Source organism: Polypterus senegalus, chromosome 5 (assembly GCF_016835505.1).
Source record: "Polypterus senegalus isolate Bchr_013 chromosome 5, ASM1683550v1, whole genome shotgun sequence".
NCBI lineage: Eukaryota > Metazoa > Chordata > Cladistia > Polypteriformes > Polypteridae > Polypterus > Polypterus senegalus.
In genome coordinates, this window is record NC_053158.1 from 53,425,354 (window position 1) to 53,443,498 (window position 18,145).

Genomic DNA, 18,145 nt, shown 5'->3' on the forward strand with positions numbered 1-18,145 from the left:
TATATATAGCATCTTCTTCATTAAAAGACAATTAACATTTTACATTTTAAATATTTGCAGTGATTAGTCAACATTGTTCTTTATTGATTTATTCATTGCTTGCTAAATGAGTCACACATTCATTGAAATTCCTGTTTAATTTGATTTTAGTTCATTATAATAATACAAATATGATTAGTAGCATATATAAAAATAAAATTCAAGGCAATATTAACAAAACGAATATAAAAATATTATTTAATTATATTTCTGTTAAAAGTAAGATGTGTCGTTTGATTAGTTAGTTAATAGTATAAACATTGAAATAATGTAACTATTTAACTGCTTCGTCCCAGAGCAGCAGCTGATTAAGTATTGCAGTTCAAGTATTAAACATAAGGTGCTTAAAGCCCAACCTCAAGAGACATTTGACTAGTTTCATAGTGTTCAGAATAGATATTAGTATTTCTTGGGGAAAGAAAGCTACTGAGGTTAACAGTGTATGTAAATCAAATGTTTATGTCTCTATTAGTAAACCAGAAAAGAACAAAATTCCTTTTATCCATTGGTCATCTTAGACTCCTCTGGTGGTCTTTAAGACCATAACAAAGTTAAAACAGGTTTACTAAGAGTACTTATGTGGGTCATCACAAAAGAAACTTTAGCACAAGGCATTTAACACAACGAAAGAGAATAAGTAAATTTACATAAACCCAACATACTCAAAATTGAAAAAGTATTCAACTGTTACTGAAAAGACTTTCTTAGTAGAAACTCCTCATATCAACATTTTGATTTTCACTTGGTCTCTAAGTATTAAAATCTCAGCACCCCAAGTAAAACTAAAAAACCTCTTTGTACGACAAATTACCTTGCTAGGCAGTTCAAAAAAGTGATAAAAGCTATAACTTGCAGGGCAAAGGTCCACTCAGCAGCAAACAGGGATTCACATAAAAGCAAAACGTCTGCCAGCATTTGAAGAATGAAACCCTGCTGGGGCTAGTTTGCAGTTCCCAGGGGCAAGAATTTTTTTCCAGTTGTTATGTACTAAGCAGGACACTAGCCTTCCTTGTGGTCTTCCAATAGGAGTCCATTTGCTTTGCTTGATCAGTCTCTTTGCTATAGGCTATGTCTCTCATCAGTGCACAATATTTGTGGCAGAAGTTGCGACGGCTCTCGAGGGACTCAACCATAAAATCCAGATGGGCTCTTAAAAATGTAGTTAGAGTTATTACTTGTTATTGTGTCAAGAATGAACGTTATCTTTGCTAGTCCTAAATCAGTCCAATCATTTATAATAGCTATATATTGCAATAATCATTTACAAACACAAAAGTTGGAAAACTAAAATTATGACTTTTGGCCAAAACACTAAACAAGCATTACACATTAATATTTTTAACTTATTTGCCATAATTTATTATTTGTGCATATACAACTGTGCATTTTGAAAAAAAAAAACAAACATCCTGAGATAAGTAAATATTCTTTTATCATATCCAGATTAACAAATATTCATTATAATTATGATTACCAAAGTAAAATTACTGTTCATAAATGTATGCTATGTGAAACGGGAAGCAGATTGTCAGTAATAGTTTGTGCTTGAAGCAAGAAAAACGTCAGATGGCCTCACTCTTGCTGCACGAGATAAAACACGTCTCTCTGGCATTCTTAAGAGAAGCCTAATCGATATGCCGTAAAAGCTACATAATCGGAGCATTATCCCCTCTGGCTAATTAACTTAGGGTCATCTGTTCTAAAACTGTTTTTAATATGTTAATTGTGCTATAAGGATTTTCAACAGCAGAACTAAAAAGTGGAAATGTCTCCAAGGATGGAAGGAGTGGCAAAATGCAGTACTCTAGAGATAATGACAATCTGTGAAATTACGGTAATCACCTAAACCAATAGACAAAGTAAATGTCATTATTTATTGTATTGCATATGGCTGAGTCCTGCAAAAGCATTTATGAATATGAAAACTGGTAAAATTGTACCTTATGTGAAGTAACGTTTATTTTTTTCCTTAGTTTGTTGGAATTAAAATCAGTAAGCAAAATTAACACCTATGTGCAAAAAAAAACCCAACAAAACAATGAACTCACCTTGCATCTGGTAACTGTATGGAGCTTGGCCTGTCTGTGGTGTTGTAAAGCTTGAACCATAGCTTAAGAATCCTGTCTGTCCTGGAGACTGGGCTTGGGCCAAGCCACCTTCTGTCTTGATGCCTGCCCATAATGTACCTAAATCAGTTAGTGATACCAAATCTTTATGATCTTAATGCTTTCTCAGTGAAAACGTTCAAAATTCCTGTACATATTAGTCTTTGCTACAATATACTCACATGGTCACTACAAAACAAGCAAAGGCTCAACATTCTGTGTTTCATTGGTACAATTCAGATCCTCTTTTAAAGCACATTAAACAATAAGATTTCATATAATTTTATAGTACAGTTGATACAAAGTTACTGTGACCAAAATTAGACATTTAGTCTTTACTGTGATTCTGGACAGTTCTGGACAATTATAAAAGGGTAAAGGTGTTTTAAAATGAAATAGCACCAACTAAGTATTGTAAACTGCATGATGGTCAACAAAGTCTCAGAGCCCACTTCTTACATTTGGATGTGCATTGGAATAAAGAGAGCATACAAGACAGTTACTATGTCTTACCTACAGTTAAAATCAATTTTAGTTTCTGTACATACACAAGGTCCCACTGCTTATTCCTTAAAATAAAAGTACAAGATGCCACGAGAAATTAATTTTATGTTACACTGAAACACCCATAGTCGTTCATAATAGGCCAATTTAGCATTGAATGAATATAACTCATCTTCAGTATGCGGAGGGAACACCAAAGTTTCCTGAGAATGTATAAACTCTAGATAAACAGCCACTGTCTCCTGAAGAACTGAGGTAACATTGATAACCACTGCACTATCATGTACTTAAATCATTAAGTACACTATTTGTTTGCTTTTTTTAATTTTCAAAAATGAGTGTAGTCAGCTTTTGTCTTATGAAAAACTCAAAAATAGGCTAAAGGTGACATCTTATATTATTATTTTTAGACTACATAGTGTGTACAACAGCCAAAAATGGCAAAAATATGTTATGTTGAATAAAATAATTAGCATTAGCAAAGAAGATCAAAACAATCCCGGAAGCTCTGTAAAGTAGACCACTGGTTCTTTTTCTTATCACAATGACAATAGTAGTAATAATAGTTAAACTACTTGTAATTAAAAGACTCTTTGTAATTACCATAGGCAGGAATTCCATAGGGCTGACCAGGCTGTGGATAGGTTGCATATGCGGCTGCTTGCTGCATTCCAGGGCTATACTGCGTCTGTCCGTAAGAAGACATAGTTTGTGCTGAAGGGGTAGGAAGGATATGTGGATAGGGTCTGCTGTTTGTCAAAACATGGCAGAGAAGAAAAGAGAAAACCATCTATTACATCAAAAACATCAAGCTGCACGTGCTACCTGGCACAATTATTGCAATTCTGCTACTTGATCACAGACATGAAATTGAGTTAGCAATATCCATCACAAAAGAAGAAAAAAAATCACAAGGGAAATTTTTTCCTAGATAATAACTGCAGCAGACTTCAGAGTATGCAAGTTGCAGACGTCCATACAAACAAGTCCAGTTCAAAAAATCAAGATTTACCAGAAGGATCTAATTAGGTCTTTAAATTAGGTTGGACGATGCTTATTTTTTTAAAGAAAAATAAAAGAAGCCTTACTTGGAGGAATAAATTTGTGGAGAGTACTGGTGAGTTTGTCTTGGGCTGAAGCCACTGCTTCCAATAACTGAATAGAGTTTAAAAGAGAAGAAAAAGCAAGCACATATTTAAACTTTAGAAAATAAAGTAAATATTATTTTTTGCCAACAGAAGTTCTGGAATCCAAGGAAACTGTAATTGCGTTGCATTAGTCTATTTATTGCAATAACCTGACTTGGGTTAAAAACGAAGAGCAATAATAAAGTAAAATAAGCAGGTAATATTTGGATTTTTGCTGACACTGTAGCTAACATAGAATAATTTCATTAAGGTATTCAAAAAGCAGTGATGGATGGAAATTATGAAACAATATAATTAAGATTAGTATACTGGACCCTAAGCAAATACATAAATCAATTTTTCTGCTCATTATAATAATTACTATCATGTCCAGAGACAGCCTTGCAGGCATACTTATTGAATATGTGACAACTGCAAATCACTAAAACAGTTTAAAACAGTTATGCAAGCAGAAATGTCTCTTTTTTTTCAGTTTCAGCCTGCAGCGACATGCTCTATATTTCTACAAGACCCGGGTTTAAACAAATATAATTGTAATCAATGAGTGCATTCTATTAGCTACTCATATCTCATATCTACTCACATCAATTATTTTTTGGACTCAGTCACCAGTGATTCATAGTATTTGGTTACGTGCAATATTTTAGATGCAACTTACAACTAAAATGCCATGATGTTAAAGTATTTATTAGAGGCCAAATTTATTTTGCTTGAGTAAAAAGTACTGTAAGCCAACCTTAATTATGCAGATCAGTGTGAAAGATCTCGATAAAATTGTCACTGAATTAGATGTACAAAAATTGCATAAAACTGTTTAATGAGTTTTGGGGCTTTAAAATTAAACATTTGTGTGTATGCTGGAAGGAGCTTTCTGCTCCTCTGTACTTTATGCAAAATTAGCATCCTAAGGGCTGCATGATGATAAATTGACAAACAGAATGTGACCTTGGGAAGACCTCTGCCTTATCTTACCTGAACCTGAGAAGTTGTCTAATGACCCGTCTGCTGCTGATGTGGCAATATCACTGCTGCTCATTGGCTCTGTTTTAACTGTTAACATGCAAGAGAGAACGTTAGTAAAATAACAGATGAACATGCATATGGCACAAAGACTGACTGGCCCAAAACATTGATTGCTTCTTTATCATACTACTTTAAATGATTCATTTTTTAATTCATCAAATATATGTTTTTGGATATTGACATTCTTTCTAACAAACCAGAGCTTGATCATTTGGGGCAGTGTAACCTAATACTTTTTCTCTTTATGCGAGCAAAAAAAAAGCTAACACAAGCAACTGAATTTCAGGTACAAATAAAAAAGCAAGCGTAACAAAATATGGTTTATAGTTATATGAAAGTCACAGGTTCCTGTTTTTTAATGACTTCATAATGACACATAAGGTGAAAAACAGTATATTCGTATTCAAAAGGAATAAAATGACAACACAAAAAGCCTGCCACCAGCATACTGCTTTATAGGACTGAAAAAAACCTTTAACAGTTTTCAGCAATCAAGTCTAGCTTTTGTTATGCACTGTGTAATCCAGATATCCAACGCATCGCTAAATTTTAGATACAAGCCCTTCCTTGCCATTCTTCTAACTGTGTCATGAAAGAAGTGAATTACTTACACAACAAAATTACAAGCTCACATCTGATCCTTTATTAAATATTTAATTCATAATTTAAGGGCAACAAGTGGTAAGCTACTTTTCGTATACTTGAAAGCACAAAGCTCAAATTATCTTTTTTCAATGTTCCAGGGGGATAAGTGTGACTTGGAAATGTTTGAGTGTTACAAAACAAATTTCCTTGCTTGGGACAAACAACACAGTAAAAGTTTTATAATTGTCTACATTTAATGCATCTGAGAATAGGTGCACTTCAAGTTCACTTCCTGGAACAAATAATCATCTTATAATAGTCTGAGCAAAAACTTTTCTTTTTTTTCTTTTGTAACACATGCTTGAAAACAAATTTGCAGGCCAGCTAGGGAAACCTGCCGATTTAAATCCCAGACTCACGCTGTTGACAGATATTTCTCACCGGCAGGACTGATGTTCCCCCATGTGCTCAGTCCACAAAGAAACAAATGTTTAACAGTAGAAGAGCATGCAAATGAATCTAACAAACTAGCTCTGACCACAGTTTAAGCAAGTCATGCATTCAAAAACACACAAAATATCTGTAGGCTGTCATATACTGCCATTGTCATTCTATTTTTTCCCTGAAGAAAGCAATCAGTGTTGTATTCTTTTTTTTTTTTTTGAGGAACATCAAGCCATGCTTTGAAAATAAAGGTTCTGAACCATGAATAAAACTCAGACACAAAACAAAGCCTCTTACAAAGGTGCAATACTTCTGAAAATTAATACTTTTAGTAGAATGTATATATGTTATTATTTACAACATTCATGTAAGTAATTCAGAAACAGAATCAACAAAATCTGAATCCAATGAACTCTTTAATTTCTTGATCTATTGCTTTACTAGTCAATATAATGTGCGTTGTCTAATTGGATGAATGGTGAAATCTGAAAATTAATTATTGGTTTGTATTTTTTTATATTTTTATGAAACTTTAGCACTATATGTGCCTAATTTGAACCATACTTCATAAGGTTTTCTTTTTGCAACAGAGCTGTAAAATTAAAATGTATGAATAAGGAAATCCTCTGAAGTACTGCACCTTTTCTATTAGACTGGAAACTACACAAACCTGCAGTCTGTGTATTAGAACTTAACAACCAGTCTGCTGTGTTGAGCAGAGTGATGCTATCACCTAAGGAAATAAAAAAAAAATGGAGGTGATAATATGCACCAATTGTATTTTAAATAGTGTGTCAAAATGCATAAATAAATCAAGGCATGCCGAAAAAACTCTGTCGTCCACTGAATACCAGCCACTTGACTTCTAAACAAATACATAATCTATAGGTCATGCTGTTAGAAATTATTTGCTGTTAGATACCACAGTGGGAGTATGATGGCCATGGATATTCAAGGATGTGGAAAATGATGATTGTTCTCTTTACAGAACAGAGTACAAATTATCAAACGCAACGTAAAAGAAAGAAAACCAAAACAGTGCAAACAAAACAGAAACAAAGCTGCAGCAGAACTGTAGACAAAGTCTTTGAACTTAAGCCCTCCAGCCCTCTTCAATTTTGTGATTCACTCAAAATTAAGTTCATGAGTAAGCGTAATTTGTAAACTTGACAAAACAACTCAAGAATATTGATATTTATGTGTATGAACATATACATACACATCAATGTTTCTTGTAAAACACCTTTGAGATATAAGTACGGAAATAAACAATAAAAAAGAGCTCATAGACAAAAAGGCATCGACTTCAAACAAAAACTCTTGAGAATCTCCGGCAATCTCCTTGTTAAAAAATATACCCTAAAAATCGTTTTAAACCCACCACACACACTGCAAATGAGATAAAGCCACAGGCACCCACCTTCTGTGCCATTTGGTGTCATGGAATTATTATTGATACGTGAGTTGTCAAGTTTTGGACCATTAGAAGTGTCAGCGCTTCCACTTACTCGGCTTTGTGGGCTGGCTAGATCCTGCATTTCCATAGACCTGCAACAAAACAACTGAGGTCAACGAAAAGCTCGCAGAACACTGCACGTTGGATAACTGATATGTTAATATGTCATTGGTCTGTGTTTTTTAAAGATATTAGGTTGATCTTTCACAGCATGTTTCTTATGTCAAACTTATTTCATATATATTCCCACTATTCTCCCATTATTAACAACAGATTTAGCTGTTTAAATTAATCAATAAGTGGACACAAAAGAGTTCTGGCAACCTATATTTAATAATTTCTAATCTGATCTAATACAATACAGGTTTTTAGTCTTTAAATTTGATTTAATCTAACATAGCATTACTGGCACTAATACATAAATGGAAAAGTGTTTTCACAATACATTTTAGCAATATCTAACAAAATAATGTAGAAATAGTAATACCACTGAAAATCTAAATATGATATAATAAATAACGTTACTTCTCACTCTACCAAAATAAGTAGCAAATGAATAAATAAGAATGATCAAAATAAAAATAAATATTATTTGATATAATAAAATGTGAATTACACACTTCTGTATTATCCATATCTCTATATAAATATGCATATATGTGTAAATGAAACACCATTTTAGAAACACACACCATATTATATATATGCAAGTAGTTGTGTGTATGCATATAATGTATATATATACAGAAATGCATACATTAACTGTATTTTTTGGGTTTTGTTTTGTGAAATGACACATTTGAAGTACATGTTGTAGAATATCAAATAAAAGTAAGTTCTACAACTATGCATTTATAACAGGAAATTTTAAAAGACATAGAAAAAAAACCTAAAACTTACAGAACTTTCTGAAATGTAAAGCTAACTAATCCAACATACAGTTACTATTACCATATCTGGTGAGGTTAAAACAATCTTGTGCAGTTTCAGTATATGGTCTTTACCAACTGAAAGTTAATTTTGCTTTAAAGATCCTCTAACCAAATACAGCACTTGAAATAATTGTTCAAGTCCATGGCTCACTGACAGGGAATGAGGCATCCTTAATGCATTCGTTTACTCTGGCAAACTACATAATTGTTTTTCTCTTTCCTGTGAAGCCTGCTGAATTAAAAACATTATTATGTCCCCTGAATTGTTTGTCTTTTGGATTATATAAAACGTGCCCAATTGAAAAGGGATCATGTCTAGCTTGTATTGAATATGTGCATAGACAGTCTCAAACATATATAAAAACCAGTCTAACAAAATATTTGTGTGAAGCAGCTGACTATCATGCTTTCAGTTAAGCAAAATTAAATCACATTAACGCTTATGTCAAAAAGAAGTATTAACTGCAGTATATAAAGATACTCATCAATCAGTTCATAACATATATAAAACACTTAAAACTGTTTTCAGTAATGGCTGAAACTGTATTTTCAGCCATTATTATTTTAATATGATGACAAAAACAATTTCCAACTTCTCTTGGTGTATTTTAATTGAAACAGTGTTAACTGGTTCATCAAGAATTACAACTTTCTAAAAAATCAAACTGCACAGAGCTTCCTTAAATGTAACTGCTGTGATTTTACAACTGTACAAAATAAAAGACCCTTACTTTATAATCCATGACCTAAATTAAACGTGAAGGACTGAGATGTTTAAATGAAGCAGCACTTTTTTCTCTTTTAAAGAGCTGCTCTAGATGCTTTAATATTTTAAATTGGCTAGCATATACTGTAAACAAGTACACCTTCAAACTAGATAGCCTAAAGCACAATTTAAAATTGAAGTATAATAAATCTGTCACAAAAGTTTGTTATGTACTTTCAACTCTCTTTTATAAAGTATTTGCATAAAAAACTTTCATTTTATAAAGTATTAGCATAAAAAAGCTTGCCAATACGTAAAAATGTACTGTTTCAAATACTATGAATAAAACTTGATATTAATTAACAGACACTGTAACTTTTTTGAGTAAAGCTCCAGTGATGCTATATTAAATGTTAAAACGCTTGTGAAAAAAATCATTAATGTCCTTACCTGGAATTGGATGGCTCAGAAACATCTGAATCAGATATATTATTTTTCACCTGCCAATCACAAACAATGGAATTCCTTGTTATTTTTGGTTGGTGTTACTGTCCAGCCCCATCTATTCCTCAGTACAAGATGTCTGAAATAACATTATTCTTTAGCAGAATGGGAAAAGAAGAGGCCATGCTACAGAGAAGCACATTGTCTTTAGGTTAAACCCTCTACTGTTGTTTCCTTCTTCAGGTCTTCCCTCCTCCCCATGTCAGAGGAAAGCAGCCAAATGACGGCAAGGTGATTCATCATTGGCCTACGACAGCTGCAAACTGGATTAACCCTCCCCCAATCAGCATGCAAAGCAGCTTAGCCAAGGTAAGCAGGAAGATATGCCTGCAAGAAGTAGCTGCTGGAAAATAAACTTGTTGAACGGAAGTAACTGAAGCAGAACACCCCTAGCATCTTCAGAAGATCTTTCATCTTTCATTGACACTATCTGAAATATATCTCCACTCCCTCTCCCCTGAACACTGACAGTTTCTAATGATTATCATGGCTGATTCCTGAAGACTGTGTCAGTTCAGATCTGCAGTATTGCATTTTCATGGATTGGAATATAGTGTTAAGTGTATTTTTTGTGGCGGTGGGGGTAGTGAAGTGTTGCGTGACCAACTACCAAATCTGAAGTTGTGCCAAAAGTTGGATATTCATTTATTATGTCTCTCTCTCTCCTTTAATATATAAGACTTAAGTCTATCATTGTGTAAAGATCACAGATTGTCTTTTATATTCTCTCATTCATGCTTAAAGTCCAATTTATCTCCTATGTATTTTTTTCTCTCACATAAAATATATCTATGGAAGTGTTTGTGTGTGTTCAAGTCTGAATATATGCATATAGATGTGTAAATCTTATGTGCATTTTGCTTCTTTTTGCAAATGTAATTTGGTACACTATATGGAAATACACATTTATATACCAATACTGTGGTGTGTATATATATATATATATATATATATATATATATATATATATATATATATATATATAATGTGTGTGTGTGTGTATATATATATATATATATATATATATATATATATATACACACATACACACATAAATATTTACCCTTGTATTAGACACATATATATGACTAAACAAATGTCTTTCATATTCTCTTATTACACATAGATCGATAGTTAGATAACATTAACATATCAGAGATTTAAATTAGCATCCATGCAGGGAACCAACAATTTCTAAATTTTCTATTAAGTTAACTATACATTATCCATCATTGTCAATAATTTTGTTTAAAGCTTTTAGGATTTTTATTAGTTTAGTCAAACTCAGCCTGGCATGTCTAAAAGCATCTAACAATCTTCATTCTCTGTGAAAGAAATGTAATGGAGGGTACTGTTTTACTAATAAATGAATAAATAACATATAGACTCTTTTTTTGAATTAAGGAGTTAAATATATGCTATACCAATCTTGTGGCTTTTACTGACTACATTTTGAAACAGTACTGTTTTAAAAGTAAGGTTTCTTGCTTTGGCTGACCTGAAGTTTCGATATGCTGCTAGCAGAGATGCTCTTCTTTTCACTGTGGTCAGCACAGACTACGAACAGGTGATGTAGCTCAGGTGAAGAGTGGCTTTTTGCTTGAAAGCAAAAACAAACCCTTCTCTTGTAAAGCCTAATATATATTGTCTAAAAGTCTGCATTCACCATCTTTGATGTGCATTTCAATTCAACCTGAACTGCTTTCTCTTTGATGATTGCAGAACAAAGACAAGAGAGATGAGGCATTCTAAGTGTCATCTAAATAAGCCAAACACTCTTCACTTATGTCTGTTTGTTCATCGTTTTTCATTACGCTTTTTAAGAAATGCATGTTTTCATTAGCAAATACTGTAAGACTTTAAACACCCCTGAACTCCGAATACTGGTGCAGCATGAATCCCGAGAGGTCAGCCTGTTTGTGTTCATAATCTCTGCACACTTATAGTAGTAAATGTACTGAATGCATGCCATGTTTTATGAATGTTTTAACTAATCTTTTTTTTTTAAAGTAAGAAGTACATGCCTTTTAATAATATGCAAAAAATCATTAATACTAATGTCTTATTTCAAACATTGTTTGATTTCCAAAATAATACTTTTCAAATGTTGTTACCGTTACAGCAATAAAACGATGAACGTTATATAAATAATGCACAATTTTTTTTTTTTCATTAAACTTCCAGCTTTGGAATTAGTACAAATAGCAACTTTAATAATTACTGATACTAACAAATGGATTTAGACACAGTTTCCATTGTAATGTTTTTTAGAACTTTAAACCTCATATTTAAAAATGATTTTCTTCTTTTACTGGAATTTTGTAATTAATTTTTAACAACATTTCATTTGCTGTTTGCGTGTTCTAGGCAACTTGTATTTGTCCCTTATTCATAGCAATCCAGTTTTAAGCTTTATTAACATTTGCATTTATGATACCATCCATTTTTATTTAGTGTACTGTATGCTCTCACTATTTGTTATTCTTTTTTTCATTTACATTCACATTTTTTAATCTTCTATGGTAATTGTGATACTTAGCAGACTTTTGCGTTATGCTGTTTTGACATCATACACAGTAAGTAAGGTACAGAAGTCTTGCTTCCACAGCCATACCAATGCATATATTTACTGTGTTAAGTTTTATAGGGTATACTCTACATATTTTGTCAAGTTATACAGATTATGTAAAGCATGTGTTGTGTGTTACCAGGTTTAAAAAACATCGCTTTAATCAAAATAACTTTAAAACAACTAATCCTCACTTAAGCTGGTCAGCTGAATCCACATGGTGGCCCAGGAAAAATAAATCTACTTGCAAAGAATGTAGATGCAGACAACAATTGGACACAGATGTGAGTGAAATTAGTCACAGTTTACAAAATGCTACACTTCACTTGTTTCTTTTTATCTTGGCATCAAAATTAAACATAAATACAGCTATGATGAATTTGCTAAATTTTTTTTAGGTTGTAAATCAAAAGGTACTATCTCAAAACCAAGACACATTCTTAGCATACTATCTGATTTCTCTTTTTCTACCTGATACAGTAATTTCATAACATTCTATATTTATTCAGATTCAGAGAAGAATGACATGTAAAGTACAAGTAAAACATATCAGAGCGCTGTTTTACTATGGCTGTAGAAGAGTAATTCAGTAAAGTTTCTGAAGGCAATGGCAAATCATATCTCTATCAATAGCTGCTTTGTAAGACATTAATTGTACTTATTATTTTTAGTAATAGAAATCCTCTTTCACAATTTTAGAGAAGTAAAAACAAAGCTTGTATGACCCATTAGGAAATTTTAGCAATCCATTGTTTAATGATAAACCAAAGAATTTTATTCAAAATAAATTGTATTATTTATTATTAATTACTGGAAAATAATTTTCCAACAGGTAATCCTATTGGAATTTAAATAAATCAGGTGAAACTTGCAAAAAACATCATTTTTTTTTCGCTTTTCACTTTTCTTTAATTAAAAGTGTAATTCTTTGCAGATGTGTGGTTTGTTGATGTTCAATTTGTCTCCCTCATTTTGTTAAATCTGACATAGTGCTTCAGCAATCCACTGAATAGCTACATTAAATCTGTTAATACTGTGCTCTTCAACCTCCAAAATTATTTCCAGAAGGCACGCTGACTCTGAGAGTCCATCAAACAAGATTTAAGGTACGCATTTTATCACATTCTCCCTACCGCAGTGGCATGGAATCATTCATTCATTCAATAAAAAAGAAGAAGAAAAGTCCCTATATAATGAATACTTAAATATACACAACTAATACAATGACTCAGAACAGCAAAAAAGCTTTAAGCAGCAGCTAGTTATATAGACATGTAATCTTGATGGGATTAATTTAAAGGTGAGGTCCCATGAGTTCCTGTCAGAAAAATATTTTTTATCTCATTAACATTTCCAAAATTAGGATGTTTATAAAAATATATATTTGTGTGATACATATTGTAGTATATTTCACCTATGGTAAATATGTTAATTACTTCCTTGTGTAAAAGGTCATGCAAATTGTCATTCATAATGGTAATCTGATAAATAAATAAGAGTAATGCAAATTACCTGCTTATGTACTCACAAAAAAGTTAATTTGATATCTGCATATTGCCTCGATTTTTGTAAATTGAATAACATGCAGAATATTTTGCAAATATGTATGGTTAAAACTAAATTGGTTTAATGAGATAGTGTTCCAATAGATGTGGTATTTTAAATTACTTTATGGGTAAGAATCAAATATTCTTATTGTATAAAAATAAATAAAGGCAAAGGAACTGTTTTCCAGCCTTTTATATTGCAGGGAATTGATTTTTGAGCTAATCGGAGACATTCAATTCCCATTTCCTTCTCCTTTTAAAAATATTGCAGGGAAAGACAGCACCCTGTTAACAAAATAACACACTTCTGTATTTTGTAAACAACTCACCTATCTAATCACTCTAAATATGCTTTGGGTTTTTGTTTCCTGTACCTCTTTCTAATGAAGAGCAGAGCTAGGCAGTATCAATTAGCCTGCTGTGTCTTTCACCGTACAGAGTTTTCAGCTCTGAAAGAGCTCGGCCACAAACATATGAAACACATTGGGCCTTGAGCACACTGACGAAGAGAATCCGACGGGGAGAGAGGGAGACAGAGACAGAGAAAAGGAGGGACGCTTGTAGGGAAACCTTAAAGCTTTAAAATAAATACCGTATTCACAAAAAGAAAATAAATAAATAAAAGCCTTAATGAAACAAATGCTGCTGTTAAACAATCTGCATAAGGTGAATCATCATCAAACAATCAGAGAAATGGACTCATTGTATGAAATAATGAGTTAAGAAGATTAAACAAACAGTAGTTAAAGGGCAGAGATAAAGAATTAACAATAAGTGACCTTTCAGGCTAAATATATATGTGTGTGTGTGTGTATGTTTGCGTGGGAAACTATCATATATGCATGAGTGTGTTTGTGTGTTTGATTTTAAATACACCATATATCTCAATACCGTATATGAACATTATAAAACTGTAATCATTGAATCTAATAGTCCCATGAAATGTAATCAAAGTGTAGCTGACAAGTGTACATATTATTTTCATTTATAAAGAAACAATGTTTAATTAACACAAGACGAGTATTGGCTGTATTCATGCAAAAGGAATATAAACCAAAGACTAGTAAGAACTTTTTTAACAATCGTTTCTTGTATTCTGCACCCACAAGAAAAAAATAGTTTTCTTCATGAACTGCAATTTTTCATAATATTCCACAATAAGAATATATTATGTTTTTGGCCATCCTCTTTTTGTCTTTATTTCTATCTCTGCCTTTTTCTGTCTCACACTAATATGTTCCAGGCTGGAGCAGATGCCATTAAATGTCAAATGTTTTAAGTGTGTAGGTTTTGTTTATGCTGCCAGCCTGAAAAGGGGGTCTCCTTTGGGGATCAGTATGTTTTGCTTACTGCATGGAAAATTTAAACTTATTAAGCAAAAGGATTTCCTGCTCCAACATACTCTGTCAAATCTATCCACTCCTCTTCTGTCCTTAAAATGTGTTGTAATACACCTGTTTTATATGTTTACTAATATGGAATTAAGAGCTCCTCTTCTTATTACAACAGATTTTAGGTTGTTCTCCACAGGGGTAAAGAATAATATTCGCTTTACAGAAATAAATCAGTCCTGTCATTCTGTGTGTTTTACAAATCCTATCACTTCAGTAACCCTGGAATATAAGATTTTTGCTTTTCGTCTTTTTTTGTCATATTGCTACTGGTTGTTGTCGATATTTTTCGGGGTCTAACGTTTGACATATCACTTTCAGACTTCCTTATAGTGTGTTCATGAACATTGAAAGCATTCTTGCAAGGATTTTAAGAAACATCTCATCAATCTATCCCCACAAAGAAAAAAAAAATATATAAAACAAAACAAAGAGCAAACCCAGAAAGAGCCACAATTAAATAAAGTCAAACATCAAAGCATTTTCAAACTATACCAGCAGGAAAACCTCAGAAAAAAAAATAAAAAGCTTGTATTACAAAAGAAAGAACATTTGCAGCGAGTTCAAATAATGTTAAAAGAAACAGAAATTGACTTACAGTACTTTTAGCTGCTGGCTCCACTGCCTTCCCTTTTGCCTTTTTTATTACCTTCAGATTTTTCCAATTTAATACATAACCACTTGTTCGAACAATTCCCTGCTCTTAGTAGTAAGCACACCGGCCTATGATGGACGCAATAATGCAATGTGAGTTAAAAGTTTTTTTTTTTCTGTTTTTAAAACCATAGCCAAAGTGTAGAATCTCTGGAGGGGAAAGTAGAGTAGGAATGAGAGCTGTCCGATTACTGCTGCAGGCTCTGGCTGCCGAGTGTCTGAGCAAAAGGGAAAAAAAAAAAAAAAAAGAAGCTGTTATCTGAAACAGCAACAACTCCTTCGTTGACTTTTACAGGAAGATTTTTTTAGGCTGAAAGAGGCAATGGGGGTGCGCACACTGAACACCAAGCAGCTCAACACCAGCCCTCAGTATGTCATTTATTTGCAGCATTAAGCAGCAGTCCCTTTTCCAGATAGTATCACCAATCTAAAGACAAAGAAACAGAAGATCCTTTACGCATCCTATTTGATTACTGCGTCCTAAGGTTCAGCTTCTGTAGCCTTAGGGCATCTCCCATTATTTTGTATGTCTGAATCCATAGGTTTTCTCTTGTGTCCATCTTATAGGTTTCAATCTAGCCAAAGGATCTCACCACTGATACTGAAACTTACTCTCTCACATAAACTCATTACGCAAATTATCAGGCATATGCTTTGTGGACAGACTACTGTGTTTCATCAGCCTAGTGGAAGCATTCCATCTGCAAGTAGAAGCCACCTAAAAGGTAATGATAACATTCTGCCTTCTGTACGTCTGAAGTGTCCAAAAGTGCTAAAGTTTTGTATTTTTTTAAGCTGTATAGTGTATAAGTGCTTTTATAAAATATATAGCTATGTTTGCTTTCATGCTGATATGAATAAACATTTGTTTATTGTTTATATTGCAAAGTGTGCTATGCAGCATATACTACTATGCACATTTATAGTCTACATGCACATCCCTAAACATAATATATTGCATTTACTATGTATAGCATATTGTTTGTGATAGATAGATAGATAGACAGATAGATAGACAGATAGATAGATAGATAGATAGATAGATAGATAGATAGATAGATAGATAGATTTTTTTGATGTATTATATGATACATTTCTCTATGCTGTATACTTGAATCAATTTCATACTACTGTAGATAATTCCGAAGACAATGCACAAACTTCTATAGAATAAAAATTAAGGAAACAATAGAATAGCTGGAGTAAGAGAGACGCTAGAAAAAAACACATGAATGAGAAACTGAAATGCATGCACACTTTACAGGTATATAATGAAATCAAATTTGATTAAAAGTGTAAAAAAACAAAAATGATTAAAAAGAAACTATACATTTGGTGTATGGATCGTTTGAGAAATTAAATAAATAAATAGCGGAGAAATCAATAGTTATCAACCCTACCTTTGTGTCTGTTAAAAATCTTAAAGAAGCAACAACATCCAACTATGTATGCAGAGCCTGTAAAGTGCTAATTTCTTTTCTTTGTAGGTAATGGAGTGCAGAAGTGACAGAATATTCAAATGTTTTGCAGGAGGAGAACAGCAGCCTTCAGATAACATGCACCTTGGATTTCATTTTGCTCATGTGCAGCTAAGGAAACGCTGGTATATTCACCTACCATATAAGGGAGACCAGGTCAACATGATCAGACCTCTGCTGGGCCCGTCTGCAGAGATGACATAAATAGAGCTAGTCACAGTATTCCTAAATTAAGCGCAGTATAATACGGAAGAACAGCTTTGTAAGTATAAAGGCAAAACCTGTAACTACAGGTAAAAATATTGATTTGTATTTCGACCATTTTTATACTTCACTATTTTATTTAAGATGTGTTTCACTGTGTATAATAAATGACCTGAAAACTCAAGCTGTGTTTTTCCACTTTGTTTTAAGATTTATCCTGATATTTTTTTTTTTTTTTGCCTATGACTTTTGTTTATTTGTAATAATCAATAGTAGCTGTCTTTGCATCTTTGAAAGCAAATTGTTTAGTTTTATCTTTATACAGACAAGAATATTTCTCTGTGATTTATGGTTTTAAAAGGCTTAACTGTGTGGACTGTGCATTTCAGTCAGAAAGTTTCGCTTTACAATTATCAGTCCTTTTAACAAGAAGCTGTAGTGCTTTATAAACACTTACTGTTGCAATTTTTGGGCTGTATTCTTGATTAATAAATTGATATGCTCAGCACAAAATTGAACATATTTGGTAAGATAGGTAAAGGCAATTGAGAGTATAAGCAACGCCTTAGAAATCTGAAATGTTATTGAGGTCAAATTGTCTTAATAATTTTGATGAATATTTTGATATTTTTTACTTCGGAGGGAAAATGTGATTGCTTTTCTACATTGCAGTTTATAGCTAATAATGTTAGCTAATAGTGAATATCTTAAGTTTCATTATAACAGTAAGTCTGATATCTGCATGTAAGCACCCAAAGACCTAAATTATGACATTTAATCATAAAGTGGTATGTTAAATGTTTTTTTACCAAACACATACACACTATTAATCTTCTGTTTGAGCAACAGTAAATCT

At 32.6% G+C, this 18,145-nt stretch overlaps 1 protein-coding gene across 13 annotated transcripts in view; it reads right to left on the reverse strand.

The window, feature by feature from the left end:
* Nucleotides 1-17,142, reverse strand: part of eya1 (EYA transcriptional coactivator and phosphatase 1) — a 69,171-nt gene extending 52,029 nt beyond the window's left edge. The window contains exons 1-8 of one of the 13 annotated variants that reach the window (XM_039754639.1): nucleotides 17,008-17,142; nucleotides 9,393-9,442; nucleotides 7,269-7,396; nucleotides 6,519-6,581; nucleotides 4,769-4,846; nucleotides 3,737-3,803; nucleotides 3,252-3,397; nucleotides 2,088-2,225 (exon numbers count right to left, since the gene is read on the reverse strand). In XM_039754639.1, coding sequence (XP_039610573.1) covers nucleotides 2,088-2,225; nucleotides 3,252-3,397; nucleotides 3,737-3,803; nucleotides 4,769-4,846; nucleotides 6,519-6,581; nucleotides 7,269-7,392 — 616 coding nt within the window. In that variant the 5' untranslated portion in view covers nucleotides 7,393-7,396; nucleotides 9,393-9,442; nucleotides 17,008-17,142. Of the gene's footprint in view, nucleotides 1-2,087; nucleotides 2,226-3,251; nucleotides 3,398-3,736; nucleotides 3,804-4,768; nucleotides 4,847-6,518; nucleotides 6,582-7,268; nucleotides 7,397-9,392; nucleotides 9,855-15,551; nucleotides 15,736-17,007 lie in introns of those variants that run through there. The other 12 variants (XM_039754640.1, XM_039754645.1, XM_039754650.1 and 9 more) reach the window with 12 other exon arrangements.
* Nucleotides 17,143-18,145: the final 1,003 nt, after the last annotated feature.